The following is a 25,583-nucleotide window of genomic DNA, read 5'->3' as shown; positions in this document are numbered from 1 at the left end:
CTGCCATGTATGCAACTTCCCTTCAAATGGTTCACTAAAAATATGTATGTGTTTTTATACACAAATGGAGAAAAAAATAAGTAAATATGGCAGAATATTAACATGTAGAAGATATATGTGTTTATTACATTAATCTTTGGAGTTTTTGTTTGAAAAATTTCATAACATAAAGTTTAAAAAAATAAAATACCACATACCCAGTGCATCCCCTAGCACTGCCCTTACACTCACTATACTCGAAATTCTCGCTTTGTGTCAGGGCCCCGCTAGTGTGGGGCAGACCTGCTCCAGGGCCACGTGGCATCTGGCTCACTGTTGATTCTCAACCAATGTCTGCTACATGAATGAGAGAGCAAAGGAATGAATGCTACAGATGGCCACCTTCTCCTAAGAAACTTTAGTTTATGAAGATATAACATCTTGTTTGGGCCTTTACAAATGAGTTTTTGAGCTAAGATGTATTTTCTAAATGAATGCTCTTTTATCACTGTTCTCAATCTAGGCAATTCTCATGGAGAATAATTGTCTAACCTGACCCTGAAGGTAAAACTCACTCAGATGAAAGAATCATTGGTCATACGAAGTGAGGAGAAAGACGAGAAAGAGGCAGGGAGGCATTATTTACATACGCCTCTACCTCATCCACTACATCGCCCTCCTAAAGTACTGAGGATACAAGAGGTAGCGGCCCCTAGATTATGTAGGTATGTCAAGTGCCTAAAGGTAAGTGGTCATTTTCTTCTAGGCATAAAAACAAAATTCTACTGAGGCGAGAGGAAATAAACCCAGGACTTACAATGGCAGCGATCTTTCCACTTTTCCTCAGCTGCTGAACGGCGAATGAATGGAGTACCCCCTCCATGGGGGTGCCGTTAACCATGACCACCCTGTCATTTTCTCTGCAAACAAAAAATAAAAACGGGAGGTGAAAAACTCCCATTTATTCAGTCAATCTTTTACTTAGGAACAAACAGAGGCAGCAAATGGATGTGAAATACGGATTGAAGGGCTCAATGTCTGAGGACTCCCAAGGCTTCACCAGCCAAGTCAGTGTGAGCTCTCCCAAGGCAGGAACCCAGGAGTCATCAGCCCACTTTCGACTGTGTCTACCGAGAACAGTGGGGAGAAGGACCCAAACCACAGGGGCCCCCCAGGAGCCACCTGACAATGGCGAGGTCTGAGCACCAAGGGCCTCCTGCACCGGCCTCCTTACCCCGGTGCACACAGGGCTTCAGGAAGTCTACACAGACCCTCAAAGCTTTGTATCCACTTATGCTCTGGACGGGAAGAAGTCAAGAGCGTGCCTCAGAGTCATAAAGAAATTTTGAGGTCACAGAACCCTCTTACCTTTCTCTCACCCCAAAAATTATTGCAAAATTCTCCTCTCCTCTCTGAAACACTACAAACTTCGATAGGACCATGTGGAGACTTGGAATGCCAATAGAACCTACACTCTGGAGCTGTCTGGCCACGGCAGTCACGTGACTAACTTTCGCTTCTGCCCTGAGAAATGATGGTGAGGGGCTTGGAGATGCATTCTTTCAAACAGCGTTCTCTCTTCAGACCAGGAAAAGGGTGGCAGTTGGAAAAGTTGTGTTTTCATGGAGTAAATTTTCCCAGTTTCCACATTCCCTCTTACAAAGCAGACAAGCATTAAGCCAGAGTATCCTCATTAAATTCTTAATGAATGTAATTTAAAATAAGCAGTGTTGGGTATGCTTTGGCGGGGGGCGGTGGGGAAGCAATGCCAATCTTCTATTCCATGTTCAGACATGGTCCCTACGCCCAGGAATGACAGCGGTGATCGTTAGAACTACCTTCCTAAGGAACCACTGCTCTCCTCCCTCTATTTGGATGCTCCAAAGGACTGATGTGCTATGGCCTTAATTCTCACATAAATTCACATGTATGTATATGAAAGCACACACATACAGATATACATATATATAAATATATGCTTTTTTAATATTATTTTATAATGAACACCACCCACAGCATCTTGTCTGGGGCCGACCCAGTGGGCTGCAGGGGCTGGGGCGGGAAGGGCGGCCACTCACTGAAGCAGCCCGTCGGCGGGCCCACCGGGAAGCACGTCAGAAATGACGATGGACGTTTCTCCATTTTCAAAGTGGGGGTTGTCTCTGCCTCCGGACACTGCAATTCCAAATCCTCTTTTGGAATCCTGTTCATTGAAATGAAGAGAAAAACTTAAAAACAAACAAACAAAAACCTTTTCCGTAAGTGGCTTTCAGGATTTATTACAAGCACTCAATGAAGTCAAGGGCGACCCAATCACCAGACCCAGCTCAGGAAGGGCGGGCTCACAGAAACAAAATAAAGCGGCATCCTGGTTAGCTGACAGGTTTATAGCGGGAAATCCCTTATCTAAAAGAAACAGCCTCGTGAAGGCTGGGGACGATGGAGAGCACTGACTGGCGTTATCCCTAGAAGCTGGCAGGGGATGGGAAATAACACTTTCTGTCCGAATAGGGCCATGCTCGTTGCATAACCAATCCTACCTGTTCTCGAATCCCAGCCTGAGCTGGAACAGCTTCAGGCGCCACTGAATCCACGCTGAAACCGTATTTTGTAAAGAATACCTTTCACTCCCAAATTAGAGGAGCTGGTGGGTCCGTTTTAAATATAGGGTGAAAAATAAGTAAACGGATTTTAAAGATAAAGTCTGAAGATAAACTTAGATTTGAGGTCTTATGAGACAGCAAAGCCTTAAATTCTTTTCTACATCCACATAAAATGGGAATACAGATTCATTACCTCCATGGTCAAGAACTGTAACAGAGAGCCCAGATAACACAGAATCCTAATTCAGTTCAGTGTTCAGGAAAGCTAGGCCTCCGGGTATCATCCGGATGATATAGGTAGATATGACTATACCCCTAGAGCAGAGTTTGATTATGTGAAAATCTCCTCAGAGAATAAAAAATTTCCCCTCAAGAAAAGTTCCCACCTGGGGCCCACCATGGGGACAAACGTCTCCAACACAAAACGGGCTGGGCTGCCCACAGCTAACCACATGGCTCTGGGTATGGCAGCACCATCACCCGTGCCTGGTTTTACAGAGGCAGCACCATCCTTCAGACCAGGCCTGAGATGTCTCTCCCCTTTGCCAGACTGAAGGGGTATGTGAAATGCTGGTGGAAGGGCACAGGGAAGAGACAGAACTGAAAAAGGAGGCCTACGGGGGGAACGCCTCAACCGATGAAACCATGGTTACTGCCCCGGAAGTTTCAGACCTGAACACTGATCTGTGTGTGTTTTTCCTTACCTGGATTAGTTTAATACATATTTACTCAGAAACCAAAATTTCATTAAAGACAGAAGTTGAAGGAGGAAGACTCCATTTAAGGAACTGACCGTTCCCCTAAGAAGTGACAGAGACTGGAGGGATTCAGAGCAGGAGTAAGACCCTCAGGGCCCAGGAAAATCACAGCGATGCTGACCAAGGCGGCTTGATGGAATGAGACTTGGGGACCACGAGTGTAGCTCTAGTCCAGCTCAGCTGCACAGAAATCACTCACCCACTGTTGGGGCTACGCGTGTTTAGAGTGGGGTTAATGCTAACAGGCCTCCCTTGAAATCTGCTGTCAGAGTAAAAAGGAACGGAGCTAACATTTCTTAAGCTATGACTCCCTGCATTGGAAGCTGTTTGTATTACCTCATTTAATCAAGAGGAGCAAAACCTCTGAGATGACTTGTAAAACTAAGTAAATTGGCCTTCGCAGGTGTTGCTCCGTTGGTTGAGCATGTCCCATGCACCAAAAGGTTTCTGGTTTGATTCTGGGTCAGAGCACATGCCTGGGTTGAGGGCTCAATCCCCAGCAGGGGGCGTGCAGGAGGCAGCCAATCAATGTTTCTCTTTCTCCCTCCCTCCCTTCTTGTATCTAAAATCAATAGAAGTATTTAAATTGTTTAAAAATTAAGTAAAATATATTACTTCTACCTTCAATACCACTGGATGAGGGGATTTTTTTTTACATCTAATTAACTCAACACCTCTTAATACCGTAAGGAGTGAGAAAGGCAAACAGCCCATGTCTCCTGATGTTTTAAATTTAGTTTAGACTTCAAACTCACAGAAGGAGTTAAAAGTTTTCTATATATTACAATCAAAGTTAGTAGAGTTGCAGAGGCTACCTTAATGTCCTTAAACACTATAGGTTATTTCCATTCCTCCCCTCTTTTTCTCTATTTTTTCATAACCAGTTCTGTCTGGAAATAGATGAATGCACTAAATAACCTCTAGAATCTTCTATGTTATATAGACTTTAACCAAAACAATGTAATAGCATGCAAATCCTGGTTGATGCGGTAATTACTGCCAGCTATTCCCTACAATGCACTGTCCACCTGAAGGGGAAAACACTGTGTTCAGGGCAAAACAAGCAAGGCCTGCGATCTGTAAACACGGGAACGTGACTGTGGCCTGTACGGCACGTGCGGCACTCACCTTCTGCAGGGTCACAGTGTACTGCTCCCATATCACTTCCTCCATCCCTGGGGCCTGTGTACAACAAGCAAAACCAATTTGATTAGAACCTCAAACGTTTCAATGCTAGAAATGAAACCATAATTCAAAATAGCTCCATATAAAGAAGTTCAGCTTAGACTTTGAGTATACCAAAAGTTGGTGTGTTTGGGAACATTATGCTGCCTATTTGCAAACACTCTCTCCTGCAATGAAATGGCATTCTTAACAATCCTGGAAAACTACTGAAATACATAGTGAGATATATGCTCTAAAAAGAATAGAATATTCTATGTGGAGCCTTTTTATGATCACCACTCCAAAACACTGTCACTACAGAATACCTTAAAAAGAGAATTAGCCTGGCCAGCGTGGCTCAGCAGTTGAGTGATGACCCAGGAACCAAGAGGTCCTCGGTTCAATTCCTGGTCAGGACACATGCCTGGGTTGCGGGCTTGATCCCCAGTAGGGGACGTGCAGGAGGCAGACGATCGTTTATTTCTCTATCCCTCTCCTTCTAAAAAATCAGTGAAAACATATTTTTTAAAAAAGAGAGAATTAGATTGGAGGTACGGCAAAGGGTCTTTGTGCGTGCAGAGAGGAAGGGCGGCTGAGAGCCTGGCTGACTTTCTCTGGCGGAAGGGGGAAGGAAGCCCCCGACCGCACTGAACCCCAGTTCTGACTGCACTGAACCCCAGTCCTGGGAGAAACCCTGTGGACCCAGGCTCATACAGAGGGAGTCTGGACTGTCAGGTAGAGAGAAAGGCACCCGGAGACTCGGAGACCCGGGGGAGACCCGGGGGAGCCCCGGCGGGCAGGGGACTGGAGGTGTGTGCGCCAGTGTGCACAAAGGCTGCGGAGGTTGCCACAGGCTTTCCCTAGCAGAAGGGAGTAGGAAGCTTCTGATTGCACTGAACCCCAGTTCTGACTGCACTGAACTCCAGTTCCAGGCGAGCCCCTGGGGATCCACGCTTTTACGGAGGGAATCTGGACTCTCGGGCGGAGACTCGGGAGCCGGGGAAGGCAGAGGTCTGGACGCGCATGCATGCCAGTGCACACAAAGGCTGCAAGGTTGGCACAGGCTTTCCCTAGTGGAAGGGAGTCAGAAGCTCCTGACTGCACTGAGCCCCAGTTCTGACTGCACTGAACCCCAGTTCCAGGCGAGTCCCTGGGGACCCACGCTCTTGTGGGGGGAATCTGGACTCTCGGGCAGAGACTCGGGAGCCGGGGAAGGCAGAGGTCTGCAGGCGCACGCGCGCAAGGGCAAGGCTGACTGGAAGCCAAGACTGTCTGCTCCGCCCTGAGACTCCACCCATCCAAGCTGAGCACAGAGGCTATTGCAATTTGGCAAGTCTAATCCTATAAGGCTGTCTCTAGCACCGAACTTCTCCCAGCGTAGACACAGCTGATCCTTACAGCCAACTTGCCTGGAGGTCAATTCCTCCCAGTGATACCAACAACAATCAAGACTTAACTACAACAAGGCTGTACACACAGTCCACAAAGGGGTGCACCAAGAGTGTCCACCTCAGGTTAACTGGGGAGGCCGACCCACTGGGCCATATAGCAAACCTAGCACACAAATCTACCCTACCAACTCAGGGAAGCAGTGAAAATGCAGCGTCAAAGAAACAGATCACAAACGAAAGAAATGGAGGAAAACAAACGACTGGATATAGAATTCAAAACCACGGTTATAAGGCTTTTCAAGAATATCCTAGAAAAGGCCGATAAATATAACGAGACCCTCGAAGATATGAAAAAGGACCAACTAGAAATTAAACATACACTGACAGAAATAAAAAATATTATTCAGAGACCCAACAACAGACTAGAGGAACACAAGAATCAAGTCAAAGAATTGAAATACAAAGAAGCAAAAAACACTCAACCGAAAAAGCAAAAAGCAAAAAAAAATCCAAAAAGTTGAAGATAGTATAAGAAGACTCTGGGACAACTTTAAGCGTACCAACATCAGAATTATGGGGGTGCCAGAAGAAGAGAGTGAGCAAGATACTGAAAACCTATTTGAAGAAATAATGACCGAAAACTTCCCCCACCTGGTGAAAGAAATAGACTTACAAGTCCAGGAAGCGCACAGAACCCCAAACAAAAGGAATCCAAAGGGACCACACCAAGACACATCATAATTAAAATGCCAAGAGCAAAAGACAAAGAGAGAATATTAAAAGCAGCAAGAGAAAAAGTTAATTACCTACAAGGGAGCACCCATACGATTGTCAGCTGATTTCTCAACAGAAACTATGCAGGCCAGACGGGAGTGGCAAGAAATTTTCAAAGTGATGAATAGCAAGAACCTACAACCAAGATTACTCTACCCAGCAAAACTATCACTCAGAATTGAAGGTCAGATAAAGAGCTTCACAAATAAGAAAAACCTAAAGGAGTTCATCACCACCAAACCAGGATTACATGAAATGCTGAAGGGTATTCTTTAAGAAGAGGAGGAAGAAGAAAAAAGTAAAGAAAAAAATTATGAACAACAAATACATATCTATCAACAAGTGAACCTAAAAATCAAGTGAATTAAAAACCTGAGGAACAGAATAATCTGGTGAATATAATAGAATCAGGGGCATAGAAAGGGAGTGGACTGATAATTCTCAGGGGGAAAGGGGTAAGGGGGGGTTCAGGAAGAGACTGGACAAAAATCATACACCTATGGATGAGGACAGTGGGGGGGAAGTAAGGGCAGAAGGTGGGGTGGGAACCGGGTGGAGGGGAGCTGTGGGGGGAAAAAGGAGAAACAATTGTAATAATCTGAATAAAGATTTATTTTAAAAAAAGAGAGAATTAGATAGTTCCAATCAGCTATCTTTCATTCTTCTTTTTTTAAAATATATTTTTATTGATTTCAGATAGGAAGGGAGAGATAGAAACATCAATGATGAGAGGAAATCATGGATTGGCTGCCTCCTGCACACCCCCTACTGGGGATCGGGCCCACAATCTGAACATGTGCCCTTGATGGAATCGAACCTGGGACCCTTCAGTCTGCAGGCTGACGCTCTATCCACTGAGCCAAACCAGCCAGGGCTTGCTTTCCTTTTTAACCAGTCTCTGCTCTTCCTATCAAAGGCAATCTCCTAGGCAAGTTTTCTGCATTTTTATATGTAAAAGAATCTACGGTCTTATCACAAAAAGTGTTCAATTGTGTAATCTGTGAAATCCCTTTTTTCCATCAGTATTGCTGGATGTGAAAAATGAAAATGCCTGCCTGTACAGACCACTGGGGCTTCAGGTTGTAACAATATTCCAAAATAGATGTCTAGAAAAACCAGAAAATAGTGGGCATCGTTTAAAAAATAATAATAATGCCTTAGTACAGACTGCCTTGAAGGGAAATCCTTAAAGGCTAGAAATGCCAAGACAGCTCAAAGCTGGAGAGATAAGCCAGCCCTAAAGCAGGTGTTTGCTGGGAGCTGCTGGGAAGAGAGATAAATTGTAGGGTCCAAACAAGATGGAGATCAGATCGAAGTAGATGGATTAGGGGAAAAACCCAGGCAGAGGGAGATGGCATGGACACATCTCATCCTTGGTGCTGGCAGCTGATGGATGTTTCTCTCTCATCGATGTTTCTAACTCTCTATCCCTCACCCTTCCTCTCTGTAAAAAAAGAAAAAAAAAATCAATAAAATATATTTTTTTAAAAAGCACATACTACGCACAAGTGAAGACACTCATCCATGAATTGGGAGACAGATGTGAAGAAATTAACTGGGATGCAGCACCAAGTATTTGAAAAGTGAACACAGGACAAAGAGTGACAAAGGATCACAGTGTGTCTAATTATATATTCTGAAGGAGGTGATAAGAGTGGAGGAGAGATGCAATACCGGAAGAGATACTGACTTTTCCAGAATTGAGGATGTTTCAGGTTCAGAAAGCCCAGTGCATGGCAAGGAGGGCAAGTTTTTAAAAAGGAAAGAGCCCTGACTGGTGTGGCTCAATTGGTTAAGCATGGTCCCAGGCACTGAAAGGTTGCCAGTTCCATTCCTGGTCCACTAGGGGGCGTGCAGGAGACAGCCACTTGTTACGCTCTCACATAAATGTTTCTCCCTCCCTCTCCCTCTAAAAATCAGTAAGAAATAAAAGAAAAACCCTTTTAAACACATGGAACTATCACGTCAGAAAAAGATACAGTGACTTGAGAGCAGCTAGACAGAAGAGATTACTACTAAAAGAACAACACTTAGAATGACAGCCAACTTCTAAAGAGCAGTAATAGAAGCCTTAAGTCAGTACAGTTAAGATCTTTAAAACAATACCTGTTGATTAACAGAGCAGAAAAGAATTTTTTAAAAACACAAAAACTACCCATAGCTGGTTTGGCTCAGGAAAAACTAACCAATATCACGGCAATCACCCCACTAGGATTAAGCTATGCTATGGGGTTGAGTGTCCAAAAAGAGAGTGATATTTTGGTTAAATGAACCGACAGTGAAATGCGGGGGCACTGAAAAGAATTATTTAACTTCCATCCATCTGTTTAAAAGTTTCTTCATCATGATGACTATGTTTTCAATTAAAGAGAATTTTTCATTTTCTGGTCTGTCCATTGTTGGGAAGCAGTGGGAATACAAATTAATACAAAACTTCCAGGGGGCAAATTACCAATGCGTACCACAATGTAACATCTGCATATCCCTTGGCCAAACAATGCCACTTCTAGAAGTTTATTCTACAGAAATATTTGCACAAGTGCACAAAAACATACGTATAAACTTGTTTATATCTGATTATATTTTTTAAATAGGTAATCATAAAATATCCAACAATAGGAGAGCAGTTACATATATGTATACATAGAGCTCTATATTTAAATGTCTACTGTGGGGATCAAGATACAAAACATCCATGTTTCCATTCCTGTCTTCATATATATGCTTATAGGGAAAAGACTAGAAGAATAAATACCAAAAAAATGTTAAACTTCCCCCAAGAGCTGTGGAATGGCAAAAATATTTTTATATGAGCACATTACTTTTAGAATACATTTTTATTTTAAAAATAACAACAGCACACTCCCTTTCCAAAGTTTTAGATTTACATATTTTTTATTGCTTAGGCAAATAAATGAATTGCTATATATTTTTTTTAATGTTGCCCAAGTAGAATAAGCCTGGATTTTGAAATTCACTGTTCTTCCATAATGAGATTACACTGTCTTGATTTCTGTGCTGCCTGCAGGGGTGATTTAAATTAGATTTGCCCCAAATCTACTGGATGGAGGGAGTGATTAGTGGGGTAAAGGGGAGGTGGCAGAAGTGAAAAAAAAAAATTAGATTTGCCAGAGAGCGGGTTAATCCCCTACCACTACCAATAGGACTAAGTCAAATTCTTAATCAGACCTTACCAGGTGCCTAAAGGCCTCACCAGGTTTGATATGACTCTCATCAAATTGCAAGGGTCTTCTTCTTATTCAGGGTTAAGAAACTGTGGCATACGTGTTCACTACTTAAACATAATATTAAAAGAATATATGTTCTGTTAAACTAAGTGAAAAATTTTAAATCTTAAAGGTAAGGGAATTGGAGAAAAATAAATTTTAATACCTCCTTTGAGCATCAAGAATATACAGTAACTATGTGTGTGTATTTATTTAGTCTACAGAGCTGTGACCTTTTTGCAAAGGTCTCAGAAGAAACCCTTCATGCATTGAAAGCCTTCCTTCCTTCATTCCCTCACTCACTCGTTCATTCGAAAATATTTATTAGCAACCCCTAGCACCAAACAGGTGGTTCCTGGAACTTGAGATACATTGATGAGTAAAACAGTCAAAGCCCACGTGGAGTTTATCAACCAAGGTGTGCCCCAAAAGCAAATCACTGTCTCCCCTGCCTCTTCTCTACACAGGTTTACCTTTTCAGAAGCACACAGCGCCCCCCATAATCACACATATCCCTCAGAACACCAGCTCTGCACGCATCCCTGGGGGCAGGCTGCCAGCGTGCAGCAGCATAGCTGAGAGCTGAGCTCATGCCTTTCACATGGAACCCCGGGCCTTGGGTCCTCCCCACCCTGTGCTGGGCTGTGCACAGATCAGAGAACCTCTATCAATATTCAGAATGTCTGTGTGAATGCCAGGGGGCGGCTGTTTAGCATTAGGGCACTTTGCATGCAGGGCCATAGGGAAAGCACACATGTGTCAGAGATAAAGATATTCCATATTCCATGACGCAGTGAAATGGGTGAATGTGTGCACAAGGGTACACAACAGGGTATTCTTAGCAGCAATGCCCTCAATAGCCAACACCTAGAAACAAGCCAAGTATCAACCAAAAGCAGACAGGACATAAAAATCATGATCTATTATTAAAATGCAATGTTATACAGCAATGAAGACACACTAGAGCCACACATACTACAACACATGCATCTCACACATACCACTGAGTGAGAAACATCCTAGAAGAATTCGTCAAGTGTGAGATCATTATTCCCAACAATGTGAACACACTTAACTCTACTGTACTGAACTTGTAAGAATTTGGCTAAGACTGTAAATTTTAGGTTATGCATTTTTTATCACAATGGGGGGGGGGAGGAGAAGCCAACAAAACTAATCTTTTGTTTAGGGATATTTGTGAGTATGGATGTGTGTAGGGAATGAGAAAGATGAAATTCAGGATGCAATGGCTGAGGAACGAGGCACAGTGAGATAGGGAAGACTACCAAGGTCTGTGCTCTTCTTGGGGAAGGTTCATGGACACGCGTGATGAGCTCACGGGGATTTGCGTTATGATTATGCTTTTGATTTAGATATAGGATTCTTTTATGTGTACCAAATACTTCATGAGTTAGAAAATGGGGGAGCACATGAGTCAACATCACGGGCTACCTGATTCCTGGCGGAGACCCCTATACAAATATTGTGGGGTTTTTTAATCTTTATTGTTCAAAGTATTACATATGTCCCCTTTTCCCCCCACTGACCTCTTCTAGCCCACCCTGGCCCCCACCCCAGGCCTTTACCACCCTATTGTCCGTGTCCATGGGTTATGCATATATGCACACAAATATTCTCTAATGCAGCACAGATTTTGCAAGGTGAAAGAGCAGAAGAAAGGGTGATCATTTCTAATGAAGGAAGGGCAAGGCAGGAGGCAGAAGCAGTAACGTGAGAGGGTGTGTGAGGCATGGAAGGGAATGAAAGGTGGGGAACGAGGGTAGCTCTGGGGGCTGCAAGGTGCCGGAGACTCCAAGCATCCTTTTCACCCCAAGTCAACGTTCCAGCTGCCCGGGATCCGTGTGCTTGTCCCCACTTTTTTCTCGTCACTTTCATTTTTCATGAAAGTAGTATTAATAACAAGCCCCTCGATATTAGAAGGAATCATTTCTAAAGGGCATGGGAAGTTAAGAGAGCTCATTTTTCTACCATAAATAGAAAAGCTCTGTGTTAACAGTAAGGTATTTTCGTGAAAAAACAAAACAAAACAAAACAAAAAACAAAGAGAAAGAAACAAAGACAAATAGTTATTTGATTTGTTCTTTTAAAAATACCCTCCAGTTGTTATAAAGTTTCTTTCCTTTGGAAAAATCTTGGCCAAACAGGGAACATCCTGTATTTTATATAAAGAATATAGAAACATGTTAAACATCAACCAAAAGACAGATACCCAAAGTCTTCAGTGCCCTGTGTCCCCCTCAACAGCCAAACTGCTGCTTCCCAGTGATGGAGGCCAAAGCTCAAGGTAAAGATGAATTAAAATTGGCTCATAAGGGACATGCCTGACAAAAATCCCAAGCCACAAAAGTAACACTCCTACATGTTACAGTACTACCTTTGTCCAAACTACACAAAAAAGGACATGAGAAAACCCTTTTCTTCTCATTTAGAAGCCTAAGCGTAGAGTAAGAATATAGATTTCTGCAGAATAAGGAAGCAAAAAGCTCTTCCCAAAAAAACAAGACGTTCCGACACACCAACATCTTCCACGCGGCGGTCTATGAAGTTACCCCGGGAAGTACCACCGGCTCCCAGAGTCCCTGGGAAACAGCAGCCTTTGATTCATAAATCCCGGGGGCGGCCATCCGTTTCACAGAAGTCCGCTAAAAATGAGGCAAATAATTAAAAAGCCCACGACTGACTACCATCTGCATCTCCCAATTTGTTACGGAAAGCTGCCAGCAAGAATAAACCCACAGAGAAAGGTGGGAGGGATTTTGCTGCCCGCCCCCCCCCCTCGCCCCCCGCAACTCCTTCCTGAAAGGAAAGGTTGGGAAAGAAGGGGGGTGAGAGCTGGCAAAGAGAGACTCACATGGCCTTTCAACAGCCCCAGCTTTTTACCGGCCTGGAGCCACATCCTCTGCAGGACCTGAGCCGTCTTCATGGTCACTTTGGGGAGTGACCAGCCAGGCCACTGCCCACACTCCAGGCTGCGCGCCCACTGCCATCCCTGCACGTGGTTACGTAAGACCGATACAATAGTGGCCCACATTCCCAGCAAAGCCTCTGGTCATCTCACACAGTGACACCCAGACAGCAGGGATGCCAAACGCTCTGAAAAGCATCACTTGTGGGGGAGAAGGAAAGCAGCCTGGATGTGCCTCACTTTCACAGCTTCCCGTTCCTCCCTCTCGCCCATGCGAGGGACCTAGAGCATCAGAGTAAACATTCCTTCTAGACATACCAAGGAATTCCGGATCTAAGCAGAAACTAAGTAGGACATTGGAGAGCAATACTATAGAAAGGAATATTTGCAGAAGTATTTATTTATATTGACCCTCCTATAATCACACACACACACACACACACACACACACACACACACACACACACGGTGTAAGCTGGCTAGAAGCTGTGAACATTTCAGGTGAACTGAAATGCTAATGTTACACAGAAATTAAAAGGCATGAAGATCAATGTTTCACATCCTTGGAGATCATGAGGTCTGATGGCTATAGGAAGATAGGACTTGGGGAGTTGGTACAACTCAGAGCCAAGTCAAGGACAGAGTGCTCACTCGGCACTTTTCCCTCCAACCTTTCTGAAAATGTAACGGATAAAAGAAAAACAAAGGGCCTCCTGTCTGCTTCTTTGTCTTTACTACCTTAGGGCAGTGGTCAGCAAACTCATTAGTCAACAGAGCCAAATATCAACAGTACAACGACTGAAATTTCTTTTGGGAGCCGAAAACCGATTTGTGCGCATGGGCCACGAAATTTTAATCGCACTGTACGTGCGCGCCCACACGTGGTATTTTGTGGAAGAGCCACACTCAAGGGGCCAAAGAACCGCATGTGGCTCGCGAGCCGCAGTTTGCCAACCACTGCCTTAGGGGAAGGGAGGCGTCAGTGTTGGAAAGCACATTTTAGGTCTCTGAACACTGAGAAAAGATGTTAAGGGGCGCCTGGGGTTTGAGATCGAGGTGTGGGGTTTTGGAAGCATGGTCTCCGGGAACCGGTGATCATTCTCACTCCCGCATGTATGTCACTCCAGTGCACCTAAGCAGTTTGCCATGAGCAGTGTGCCATCCGGTTTTTGAGGTAGAGATGTGAATAAATTTGGACCCTAGAGCCCTAACCGGTGTGGCTCAGTGGATAGAGCGTCAGCCTGCAGACTGAAGGGTCCCAGGTTCGATTCCGGTCAAGGGCATGTACCTTGGTTGCGGGCACATCCCCAGTAGGGGGTGTGCAGGAGGCAGCTGATCGATGTTTCTCTCTCATCGATGTTTCTAACTCTCTATCCCTCTCCCTTCCTCTCTGTAAAAAAATCAATAAAATATATTTTAAAAAAAAAATTTGGACCCTAGAGGAAATAACCTGAACAGAGGCAATAATGCGAGTTTTAATGACATAAAGTCTGGGATGCAATCTCCATCTGTTCTGTCACTTAGCTGCGAGCCTTGGATGGCTATCTGTTGCCTTCTTTATAAAATGGGGATCGTACCACCTACACCTCAGAGGACCAAGTATTTATTTGGCAGCTGAAACAAGGCAACCTCTACCAAGTGTGCATGCCGAAGTACTAATTTACATGGGCACTCAAAATGTCTTCTCCTTCCCTTGGACTCTACAAGAGTGAGTTTGTTTTTTTAAAATACTTATTTTTTGTATTGATTTTTAGGGAGAAAGGAAGAGAGAGGGAGAGAGAGAAACACTGATGCAAGAGTGAAACATCGATAGGCTGCCTTCTGCATGCCCCCTACTGGGGATCAAGCCTGCAAACCGGGCATGTGCCCTGGCCAGGAATGGAACCAGTGACCTTTTGGTGCACAGGACAATGCCCAACTAACTGAGCCACATCGGCCAAGGCAAGAATAAGTTCTTCAAAAGTGCTGGAACAGAAGAACAGGATGGGAAATTAATGAAAGTTTGTTTCAAACCTTACACTGAAGAGCACAGAGAGTACAAAAGAACCCTACTGCCCTAGCCAGTTTGGCTCAGTGGATAGAGTGTCGGCCTGCGGTTCCGGGCAGCGGCACATACCTTGGTTGCAGGGTCCTCCCCGGCCTGGGCCCTGGTGCAGGAGGCAACCAATCGATGTGTCTATCTCACATCAATGTTTCTCTCTCTTTTTTCTCTCTCTTTTCCACTCCCCCTGAAAATCAATGGAAAAATATCCTTGGGTGAGGATTAACAACAACAAAACACACAAACACACAATAAAGGAACCCTACTGGAGGAGGATCTTGGAAACTGAGAGTGCCTAGGACTCAACGCCAGCTGTGCAGGTATAGGCTCAGCCCTGGGTGCCAGGTGCAGAGAATCCAGGTGGAGGAAAAGAGGGGTTGCTTAGGCAGCTCACTCCTACGCTCTGACAGTCCTCAGGAAATCACGTGAGCTTCCCTGGTGAGGAAATAAATACCTTTTCCCTTAAATTCATGCATACTGCCCAGAAGTCAAAGGCATTCTACAATGTAAGAATTCCAGGTTTCCAGCAGTCAGTTTCTTCCTGCACTATTTTTTTAATTGTGCTAAAAAAAAAACCCACAACATAAAATCACAACCATTCCTCAGCGTGCAGCTCAGTAGCATTAGATCCTTTCTCACTGTTGCACAATCTCCAGGACTCCCATCTTGCAAAACTGAAATTCTGTTCCCATTAACTCCCTGCTTCCCCCTCCTGGGAGCCCCAGGCAACCATTTCTATGAATTGGACTACTCTGGGTACCTCACGTAAGTGGGGGATCATAAAGTGTTTGTCTTTTTGTGTCTGGCTTATTTCATTTAGCACAATGTCAAGGTTCACCCTTGTAACATCTGTCAGAATTTCCTTCCTTTCTGGGGGGAATAATATTCCATTGTACGTAGAGACCACATTTTGTTTATCTATCATCTGCCGATGGAGACACCTGGGTTACTTTCACCTCTTGACTGTTGTGAAGAACGCTGCTATGAACATGGGTGTGCAGATACGCTACCACTCATTCTACAAATGTTTACCAAGTGCAATGTGCAAGGTCTGAGGATCAAATGAAGGTCAATCCATGTACAGCACAGCCCTCGGGAAGCTTGGCAAGAGTCAGCATCTCATCTGGTCAGAGTGGGTGGGGAGTGCAGGGTGTTCACGATGAGCAAAGGACATTGGGATGAGTTCTGAACAATGAACTCATTAGAGAGAGAGAGAGAGAGAGAGAGAGAGAGAGAGAGAGAGAGAGAGAGAACTCTCAGGGCCTAAAGAACAACACAGGGCCAAGACCCTGAGAAAGGCCAGAGAGAACGGCCATCCAAACCCCGCAACCTGTTCTGACCAGCAGTGAGTTGTTCAGATGGACATTTTGTGGTGGACAGCTGCCTCCTTGAGAAGATCTCAAGAATTTAAGGATTTATTTCTCAAAGATTCCTAACTTCCACATTCACACACATTTACTGAGCAGCAACCCACTGGCCCTGTGGATTGAAAGACAACACTGAATGCCACCCTAAGGCAGTCACAGCCCCGGCGGGAAGTGGGACCATAATCACAGCGCTGCACAACAACCGCGGACAAATAAATATACGAGGCTCGTTCATGCAACCAGCGTTCCTGGAACCTCTGGGATGTGTCAGATCCTGTTCTAGATTCTGGGGGGATAACAAGCCCAAATCCTTCCCTCACAGGGAGGAGTTTAAAGGAGGAAACAGACAGTAAACAAGTAAGCATATTATAATCTCAGGTAGCAGTAAGGGCCATGAGATGTGACACTGGAAAGAACTAATGATAAGAAACTCTGGACAGACCTCCAGAGAGAGGGAACAGCAGACGCAAAGGCCCTGAGGAGAAACAAGGTTATTATGTTCATGGAAAAAAAAGGGCCATGAGGGGCTGGAGGAAGGTGGGTGACGGGTAATGGCAAGGATCGCAACTGAAATCAATGGCATGGGTGGAAGTTATTCACTGGGGGTGGGTGGAGGGGTGTGCACCAGCCCCAGGGAAGGCCCACCCTCCCACTCAGGGCTCTACAGGAGCTCAGTGCTGGAGGGTGACTGACGTGTTGGGTGGGTGGACCTTCTAGGAAGAGGGAACAGAACGGTCATAGCCAGGAGGGATAACCTTCAGGACGCTGCACATACTCAGTGTGCCTGCGCAATCAAATGTTCAGCACACACATCCTCAGCATGGAGAGAGATGTCAAAATAACTTAATCTACAGTGTGGCAGTCTTAAAACACACCAGCCCTGGGAACAAGAGATAAGAAGGTTATGAGAGCTACAAAGACAGGAAGTCATTAAACACGCAGCAGAGCACCATACCGAGGACCCTATACAACTGCTCACAGGATGCCCACAAGCCTGTGAGTTAGCTACTGCTGGCCACAGTCTGGAACCCTGACAACAAAGGCTGGTGAGGGTGTGGAGCAAAAGGAACTCTCCTTCGTCGCTGGCGGGCATGGAAAACCATACAGCCACTTTGGAAAGCAGTTGGATGGGTTCTTACAAAACTACTAGTAAACCTGCTCTCACCACAGGACCCAGCAATTGTGCTCCTTGGTATTCACCCAAAGGGAACGAAAGTTCACGTCCACACAGAAACCTGCGCACGGATGTTTAGAGCAGCTTTATTCAGAATAGCCAGAACGTCGAAGCAACCAAGACGCCCTTCGGGAGGTGGAGAGATAAACGGCGGTACATCCAGACAATGGAACATTATTCAGAGTTGGAAAGAAATGAGCTATCAGGCCATGAAAAGACGTGGAGAACACTGAAATGCATGTGACCCAGTGAAAGGAGCCCATCTGAAAGAGCTGCACACTGTACGATTCCCACTCTGTAACCTCTGAAAAAGGCAAAACGACGAGACAATAAAGAGATCAGTGGCTGCCAGGGGCTAGAAGGTTGGAGGGAGGGAGAGCTAAGCAGGCAGGGCACGGAGGATTTTTAGGACAGTGAAAATACTCTGTACGATACCATAATGATGGGATGCATGTCATACATTTGTCCAAACCCACATAGAAGACCAAGAGTGAACTGTAAGGTAAACGATGGGCTTTCGGTGACAATGACATGTCAGTGTAGATTCATCAACTGTAATAGATGTACCGCTCTGGTGTGGGATCTTAATAATGGGGGAGGCTGTGCATGGGTGGGGCAGGGGGTATATGGGAAATCTCTGTATTCTTCCCTCGATCTTGCTGCAAACCTTAAACTGCTCTAGAAAAAAATAGTCTTAATTTAAAATACACGCACACATATGTATGGGATACATGTCATTATACATTATCCTATCCTACATAATAAAAGCCCAGGGACCGAACAGCGCAACGGCCAGAACGACCAGTCGACCAGTCGCTATGATGCACACTGACCACCAGTGGGCAGACGTTCAACGCAGAAGCCCCAGGCTCCTCCTCCTCACTCCCTGCCGCCTCCTCTGGATGCCCGCAGGCCATGCAGCAGCACCACCACTGGGCTCACAGAGCTGACCCTGGAGGCTGGGAGGTGGGTTCGTGGCTGCTGCGGGACTCAGGCCTATTCCGCTGCCTCTCAGGGCTATTGTCCCTGGGCCCAGCCCCAACCTGGTCCCTTGGAGAGGCGAGTGCCCCACAGAAGATGCCGGACCAGGGAGCAGCCGCTCAAAGGGCGGGTCCACAGCCCCTCGGCTGACCTGGATGAGCGGCACTCCCTCAGTGGACCTATCCCCACAGGCCACGCCCCCCACCAGTGCACGAATCCCGTGCACCGGGCCTCTAGTACATATATGAATGTGTGTGTGTCCTGAGATATTAAGAACTTGCACTTGGCCCCAAAGCACTAGGTGGCTAGTCACAATCTGAACCCAGCCCTGCCCTGCATGCGTCCAATTTTAACAAGCTATGAGGCAAAGAAGCATCAGCAGATAATTACATTATACTTAAGGCCTCTGTGTTCACAGTTCTGGTACACTGACCAGCACAGTATAATTATCATTTAAACAGACCTTATTTGTAATTGCAAAGGCATTAATAAGCCAAAAAGGAAGGTGCTAATTTGCCAACAGAGACACAGCCCTGTCTACTTTATGATTTTCAACCTGACTAAGCCTGCAAAACATTAAAACATAGCTTCAGTTTAAAAAAACAAACATACACACAACCACCACCCCATGACAGGCACCAAGATAGAGAAAATTATTAGCTGGCAAAAGGCAGGTTAGAAAAACAATGATTAGAGTCCGCGGGTGAGTCCTGCCAGCAGGGTTGGTCCTGTATGAGACACCCAAGGTAAACTGTCCCTCCCAGGCACAATGCTCCTGGCATTTATCAATGTGCCTGCTCCTTCCCCTGAGAGCCAGTAAGCCCACACACAGCATCCTGAGCCTCAAAGGCATGCCTTTCCTCTCAGGACTGGGGAATAAAGGCAGGACCATAAAGACCCTCACCTTTACGAACTGTATTGCCAACACCTGGGAGCTTGTTAGAAAAGCACAATCTCAAATCCTGCCTAGGATATACGGGTAAGAAGATGCACGCCCCCTCTACACACACCTCCCATCCCCAGGAGGGGGCATGCAGGAGGCAGCTGATCAATGATTCTCTCTCATCACTGATGTTTCTATCTCTCCCTCTCCCTTCCTCTTTGAAATCAATAAAAAAAATATTTTTTTAAAAAAAGAAAGATTGGGGGGCGGGGGGAGGGAGTGCCTGGAGGGGAGATTGTGAACTCTTTGTCGTTGATAAAAGTGAGCAAATGACAGTTTGAAAACATGAATATAAAAGACATTGTATATTGAACTATTCATCTATAGATATGATTAAAGAGTTTACAATTTATAGCTTCAAATGCATAAGTATTTGTTACATATTTAAAGCATCATAAACTTGATAATGGGACGTGTTCCTGTGTAGTGTGTTTAGCACATTGCGTGTCCACTGCATCTCCTGGAAATTGAGGGAGAAAAACAAAAGAATTCTCGGTGGTACTAGAACACAACACCATTAAGAGGAGGGGCAACAAAGACCAGAGGCAGGAAGGGGAAAGAAAGGTGGAATTTCCTGCATCCACCTCCCACCCAGATGACAAGCTATTAAAAATAATGAAAAAGCAAACCTACACGCTTTGCTAATGACTTTGACTTAATAATAAAACAGAGTAGCCGAAACCGGTTTGGCTCAGTGGATAGAGCGTCGGCCTGCGGACTGAAGGGTCCCGGGTTCGATTCCGGTCAGGGGCATGTACCTTGGTTGCGGGCGCATCCCCAGTGGGAGGTGTGCAGGAGGCAGCTGATCGATGTTTCTCTCTCATCGATGTTTCTAACTCTCTATCCCTCTCCCTTCCTCTCTGTAAAAAAATCAATAAAAAAATATTTAAAAAAAAAAAAAAAACAGAGTAGATGAAACTGAAAAGCAAGTTGCACAAAAACAGTCTCCTAAATTTTTTTCCTCATGACAAAATTTAAAGGAAAAAGAAGTTCAGATGTTTGAGATAGCTGTTTCCAAACTTAGAAAAAGAACTACTCATTCTTGATCTAGTATCTTGTTTACCATTAATACATAAACTGAGTTAAACTGACAGTCCATGAAAAAAATGTGTAGGACACACCCTTCTCCCAACTCAATTGTTTTCTTTTGCTGGTAACATGCAAAAAATCCATTTCTGCCTAGTGACATAAACTGTGGGCAGAAATTGTATGCAGTCTTAAAGCATAAAAAAAAGTTCCCAGCATTTCCCCTTTTTTTGAATATATATTTATCAGGAAATCAGCAAAGGCCACTGCACAATAAACAGACATAATCCACTAGGTGGCGCAATAATAAAAGGGGAGAGACTGTTTCCCTTCAAACTTTAAGAATTACAATAAAATCCCGCCATTATAGCTTTTATAAGAGGCCAAGTAAATGTGCAAATAGTGAAGGAGTGACGATGACTAAAAGGGAACAATTATACTTTTAGTTGTTGTTCCTTAACATTAAATGGAAACACAAAAGCATATTACAATCAATCAACACCCTACAGTGTTTCTGACCCTGCTATGGGCACCGTGGGATATTCAGAGGAATAACACTTTCCAATTGTTGATCTCTGGACCTAATTATAGGTGTGGAAGAACATCATTTTCCAGGAAAAAGTTACAAGAGTTAAAATTTCACGTGGAAAGCGGAATCCATCCATCAGTTCATTCAAGAAATATTTATTAAGCACCTCTTTCATACCAGGCTTTGTACCGAGCCCTGGAGACTCAAACAGTGAGGATAATACACACGGTCCTGCCTTCCCATGCATAAATCAAGGGGCCAGCAAGCAAGTGTAGAAAGAGGGGGGAGCCGGGGTCTCAGGAAGGATCTTGGCCTCATTAATGAGCAAAATAAGTAAAAAGTCTGAGGTAGGATCAGTGGATTTGTGTTTTTAGCAATTTGAGTCCAAACTGCTCATCTTACTAGGAAGCAGGGAAGAAATGTAAGCTAGGTGGCAGCCCTGGCAGGATACAGGAGCTGGGGAGGAGGCGAGGGAGACCTGGCACGGGTTCCCCGTGCAGCTGAGGCACGCTGCCCAGCCACGGGCTTAGGCATAGTCCAGATCTCCTACTGTGAGGAGAGAATGAAGAACTATCATTTCTAAGGCAGGCTTCAAAGGCACCTTTGCGGCACATTACTTACGGGTGGCCAGGAAACCCGTATCAGGGCACGTCACAAAAATTTACTAGGCATTCTGATAAGTGGGTGCACACCCAGATTAAGTCCAAGGACCAAGGGAACAAATTGCACCATCCAGAGTGTCCATCTGCCCGGGTCGGTATGGCTCAATTGATTGGGCGTGAACCCGTGCACTGAAAAGTCACCAGTTCAATTCCCAGTCATGCCTGGATTGTGGGCTCAACCCCCCGTAGGGGGCGTGTAGGAGGCAGCCAATCAATGCTTCACTCTCACATAGATGTTTCTCTCTCTCCCTCTCTCCCTTTCTCTCTCTCTAAAAAATCCTAAAAACAAAATGCACTCTGAAGCATACTTTCTTCACATTTTCACCGATGTTACTGCTTAGCCTGGAAGAAGTCTATACTCAGCACTTCCCAGCTGGCCCCTGTTATCAGTCTGTGACCTGCCTCAACTGAAACCAGAAGCAAACCAGCCCTTTGGCACACCCATCCAACCCCTTCTCTCTTTCTCTTTACCACAGCCAAGAGGGACCTCGGACAAGAGCATCCTTGTGAAGCCAGAATCTTTCACAGGTCAGCATCCTGACATGACTATTCCATGATGGCAAAAGAACATGCGAGAAATTCTAGGAGTTTTGAACCAGGGGCCAGCCAAAGTTTTCTTAAAGGGCCACATAGTTGATATATTTTAGCATTATATAGATACTGACATAACCATTTAAAATGTAACCATTAGCCCTAACTGGTTTGGCTCAGTGGATAAAGCGTCGGCCTGTGGACTGAAAGGTCCCAGGTTCGATTCCGGTCAAGGGCATGTACCTTGGTTGCGGGCACATCCCCAGTAGGGGGTGTGCAGGAGGCAGCTGATCGATGTTTCTCGCTCATAGATGTTTCTAACTTTCTATCCCTCTCCCTTCCTCTCTGCAAAAATATATTAAATAATTGAATGAATGAATAAAATATAACCATTATAAAATGTAAGAACAATTCTTAGTTAGTGGGCAGAAAAACAAACAAAAAGAACCAAACCAGCAGCTGGCTGTAGTTTGCCAATCCCTAGTTTCCACTTATGCAAAATTTAGTGGCAGATGACTGATGAGCAGGTGTCTGTTCACCCAGACCTGGTCCTTTCCTGCAAGGTGCTCACACTGGTGCCGAAGGAAGTGCACACACTTTCTGATTTTTGCTTTCCTTCCTCACTTCTACCTTCGACAAGCCTCAGGACTGTCCTGAGCAGCCAGTCTCCATTTGGGGATAATCCTGTTTTGTTTGCCTGTGTATTTCTTCTTCTTTTTAAACTAATAATGAGTAAGTTCTCGGCTCGTACATAATCCAAAAGTTAGGTCAATTCAAAGGGCACTACCCTTGGTTTTGGTAACAATGGAACTTCCCTGGGGATAGTTTACCTAATCTAAAATCTGAACTTGTCCACCATTTCCAAACACGTTCTGAGGGGGAAGCTGGCCTGAGATCAAAATCGTGCTTCAGATTTTCCTCAAAGTAGATAATTAAGTACATGTGTGAGTATTATCAACACACGTACTGGGCAAGTCTCTGCAAAGAAACGTGATGGACACAGAGGAGGGGAAACCTTGGCTCCTGACCTCCTGCTGTCTGGGCACCTCCCAGAAACACCACGAGGATGCAGCACCCACGGCCCAGGCAAACCTGCGTTGGAAGAAACTTGTTTGTAAGTTTCCACTACCCACCATGAAGTCCAACTCAATCCGATCGGAATTATATATCCTGCATCCGTCCTGGCTGAGCATACAACCAAGAATCGGCATTTCATACAGTGTCAGCCTTATCAGGCTGTCCGTGGGAGCACACCTACCTCATCCATGCCGGGTCCTGGGGGAGAAAGCCAGGCAGGAGGAGGTGAGGAAGAGACAAAAGCACCCCGAGCAGCATCTCAGGAAGGAACAGGGAAGAAATAACTTCTAGAGATTTCCTTGCTCTTTCTACCCCTTGGGCTGGTCGCTCTGGTTTCTGATGTTCTCCTACCCCACTCATCCACAGGCAAACACCTGGCATCCCATAATGGCTTGCTCCATCACCAAAATGTTCTGGCTCCAAAAGTCACCCCCACTTGTATCCCCATTCACAATTCTCACTTGCCCGGCTGGTGTGGCTCAGTGGTTGAGCATCATTTCGATTCCCGGTCAGGGCATGTGCCCGCATTGCAGGGCTCGGTCCCCAGTAGGGGACATGAAGGAGGCAGCCAATTGATCAATGATGTTTCTCTCTCATCTTTGTTTCTATCCCTCTCCCTTCCCCTCTCTCTAAAAAATCAATAAAAACATTTTTAAAAATTCCTACTCTATCAATGCACATGGTATCAGATACATATCAGAACAACCTGACTGTCCTATGTCACACGTAAGTGTGAGTGTCTGGTGGCCTAAACCTTTTAGAGGTGTTTCATATTTTAAAAGATGTACTTTGACCCTCAGGGAACTTGTGATGGAATTCTGACCTTTAACAGGCAAATTCCCAAACATAGCGTATCTACTAGTAAGATGCTCTTTCTAATTCCACAACCCATGTGCTTTGTAGCCATTCACCTAACCACTGCTTTTGTGGGGAGAGTTGATGGAATGACACAGTCATTTCTAACTGGAGACTGTGAACTTGAAAAAAGTAGACTTTCACTTGGTAAGACATATTCTTTTTTTTTTAATATATTTTATTGATATTTTACAGAGAGGAAGGGAGAGGGATAGAGAGCTAGAAACATCGATGAGAGAGAAACATCGATCAGCTGCCTCCTGCACACCTCCCACTGGGGATGTGCCCGCAACCAAGGTACATGCCCTTGACCGGAATCGAACCCGGGACCCTTCAGTCCGCAGGCCGACGCTCTATCCACTGAGCCAAACCGGTTTCGGCGGTAAGACATATTCTTAATGTTCTGTAATAAAACTGTGATTTTAGCTAGTTGTCTATGTAATCTACTTCCTCATAAGGCTGTCTTACTCATCTGATAAGAGTCTTTGGGGGCTCACACAGTGGTGGACACAAAGAGGTCACTAAAGAAGGACTCAATCTCTTAACATTGATATATTATTGTCACTCATGATTCCTGGGCAGGCAGCGGTGGGGGGGGGGGGGAAGGGGGGAGGGGATCCTTTACATGTTCAATGATAATATTTAAACTCCTAACAATCAACAGAGGGATGCTGTCTGTTAGGTCTCCCCCTATTTCTTCACGCATCTGATTCTGAAAAGCTGAGGCTGGCGCAACTGCAAAAACCTGCATGTTTCAAATGAGTCACATGGACCTTGACTCAGATTCCCTCCCAGTCACACAAGCTGTGTGATCTCGGGCAAGTTACTTTAACATTTCTGAGCCTCAGTGTCTTCCCCTATAAAAGCGAGTTTTAACACCTGCCCCCAATTGATTGAGACTGTTCAGCCAGACCTGTACCAAGGGTCTACCACGACATCAACCGCATGGCTTCCTTCCCTCACTTCACGAGAGAAAAGTGAAGTCTCAGGGCACAGAGCAAAACCAGCTGCATCTGCCTGTGCCCTGGGCTCCCTCATGAGCGGGCGTTTCACACAAACCTCAGGAGTCAGCTGGAGGGAGCCTGCCCTGACACACCCATAATATTTATAGAAAATAAGCACACAGCCCAGAGCTGTTTTACAATCCCCATCAATGCACATTTTCGATCTGTCAGTCCAATAATGCAAAGTTTTTCAGGTTCCAATAATCCCCAAGCCGCCTGCAAAGTGCTTTCTTGGGAGGCAGAGAAACTAGGAAGAAAGGGGAGAGAATGCACACCCATGCTGCCCACATTTCAGTCCTCTGGGGCCCACCTTCTCCTTTCGCCTTCCTTCACTTACTGAGCAACTATTCTCTGCCTAAGAATGCAAAGAGCCAGAGCTGCCCTCAACGTGAAACTGAGCCCCCCTCCCCACTCCAGGGAGAACCCAGGCCTCACTGAAAACTCACCACTTTTCCGAAAGGACAGACATGTGCAGGGAAGTTTATGTCTAACTGGGGTCATTTTGCGGAGTTCTCTGTCTCCAAGCATTCGTTTTGATGCAATTCATCCCAACCAAAAAGCTTATGTTGGC

General features: G+C 45.2%; 1 protein-coding gene across 19 annotated transcripts in view; it reads right to left on the bottom strand.

The window, feature by feature from the left end:
- Positions 1-25,583, bottom strand: part of TJP2 (tight junction protein 2) — a 110,119-nt gene that overhangs the window by 30,737 nt on the left and 53,799 nt on the right. For all 19 annotated transcript variants that reach the window (XM_080669189.1, XM_080669202.1, XM_080669191.1 and 16 more), the window contains 3 exons: positions 4,469-4,522; positions 2,058-2,182; positions 797-899 (listed from right to left, as the gene is read on the bottom strand). In XM_080669189.1, the coding sequence (XP_080525315.1) occupies positions 797-899; positions 2,058-2,182; positions 4,469-4,513 (273 nt within the window). In that variant the 5' untranslated portion in view covers positions 4,514-4,522. The remainder of the gene's footprint in view (positions 1-796; positions 900-2,057; positions 2,183-4,468; positions 4,523-25,583) is intronic.

The sequence above is a fragment of the Plecotus auritus genome (assembly GCF_963455305.1).
Source record: "Plecotus auritus genome assembly, chromosome: 5".
Lineage (NCBI taxonomy): Eukaryota > Metazoa > Chordata > Mammalia > Chiroptera > Vespertilionidae > Plecotus > Plecotus auritus.
Note: the sequence above shows the minus strand (reverse complement) of the source record. Positions and strands in the feature narration are given on the sequence as shown.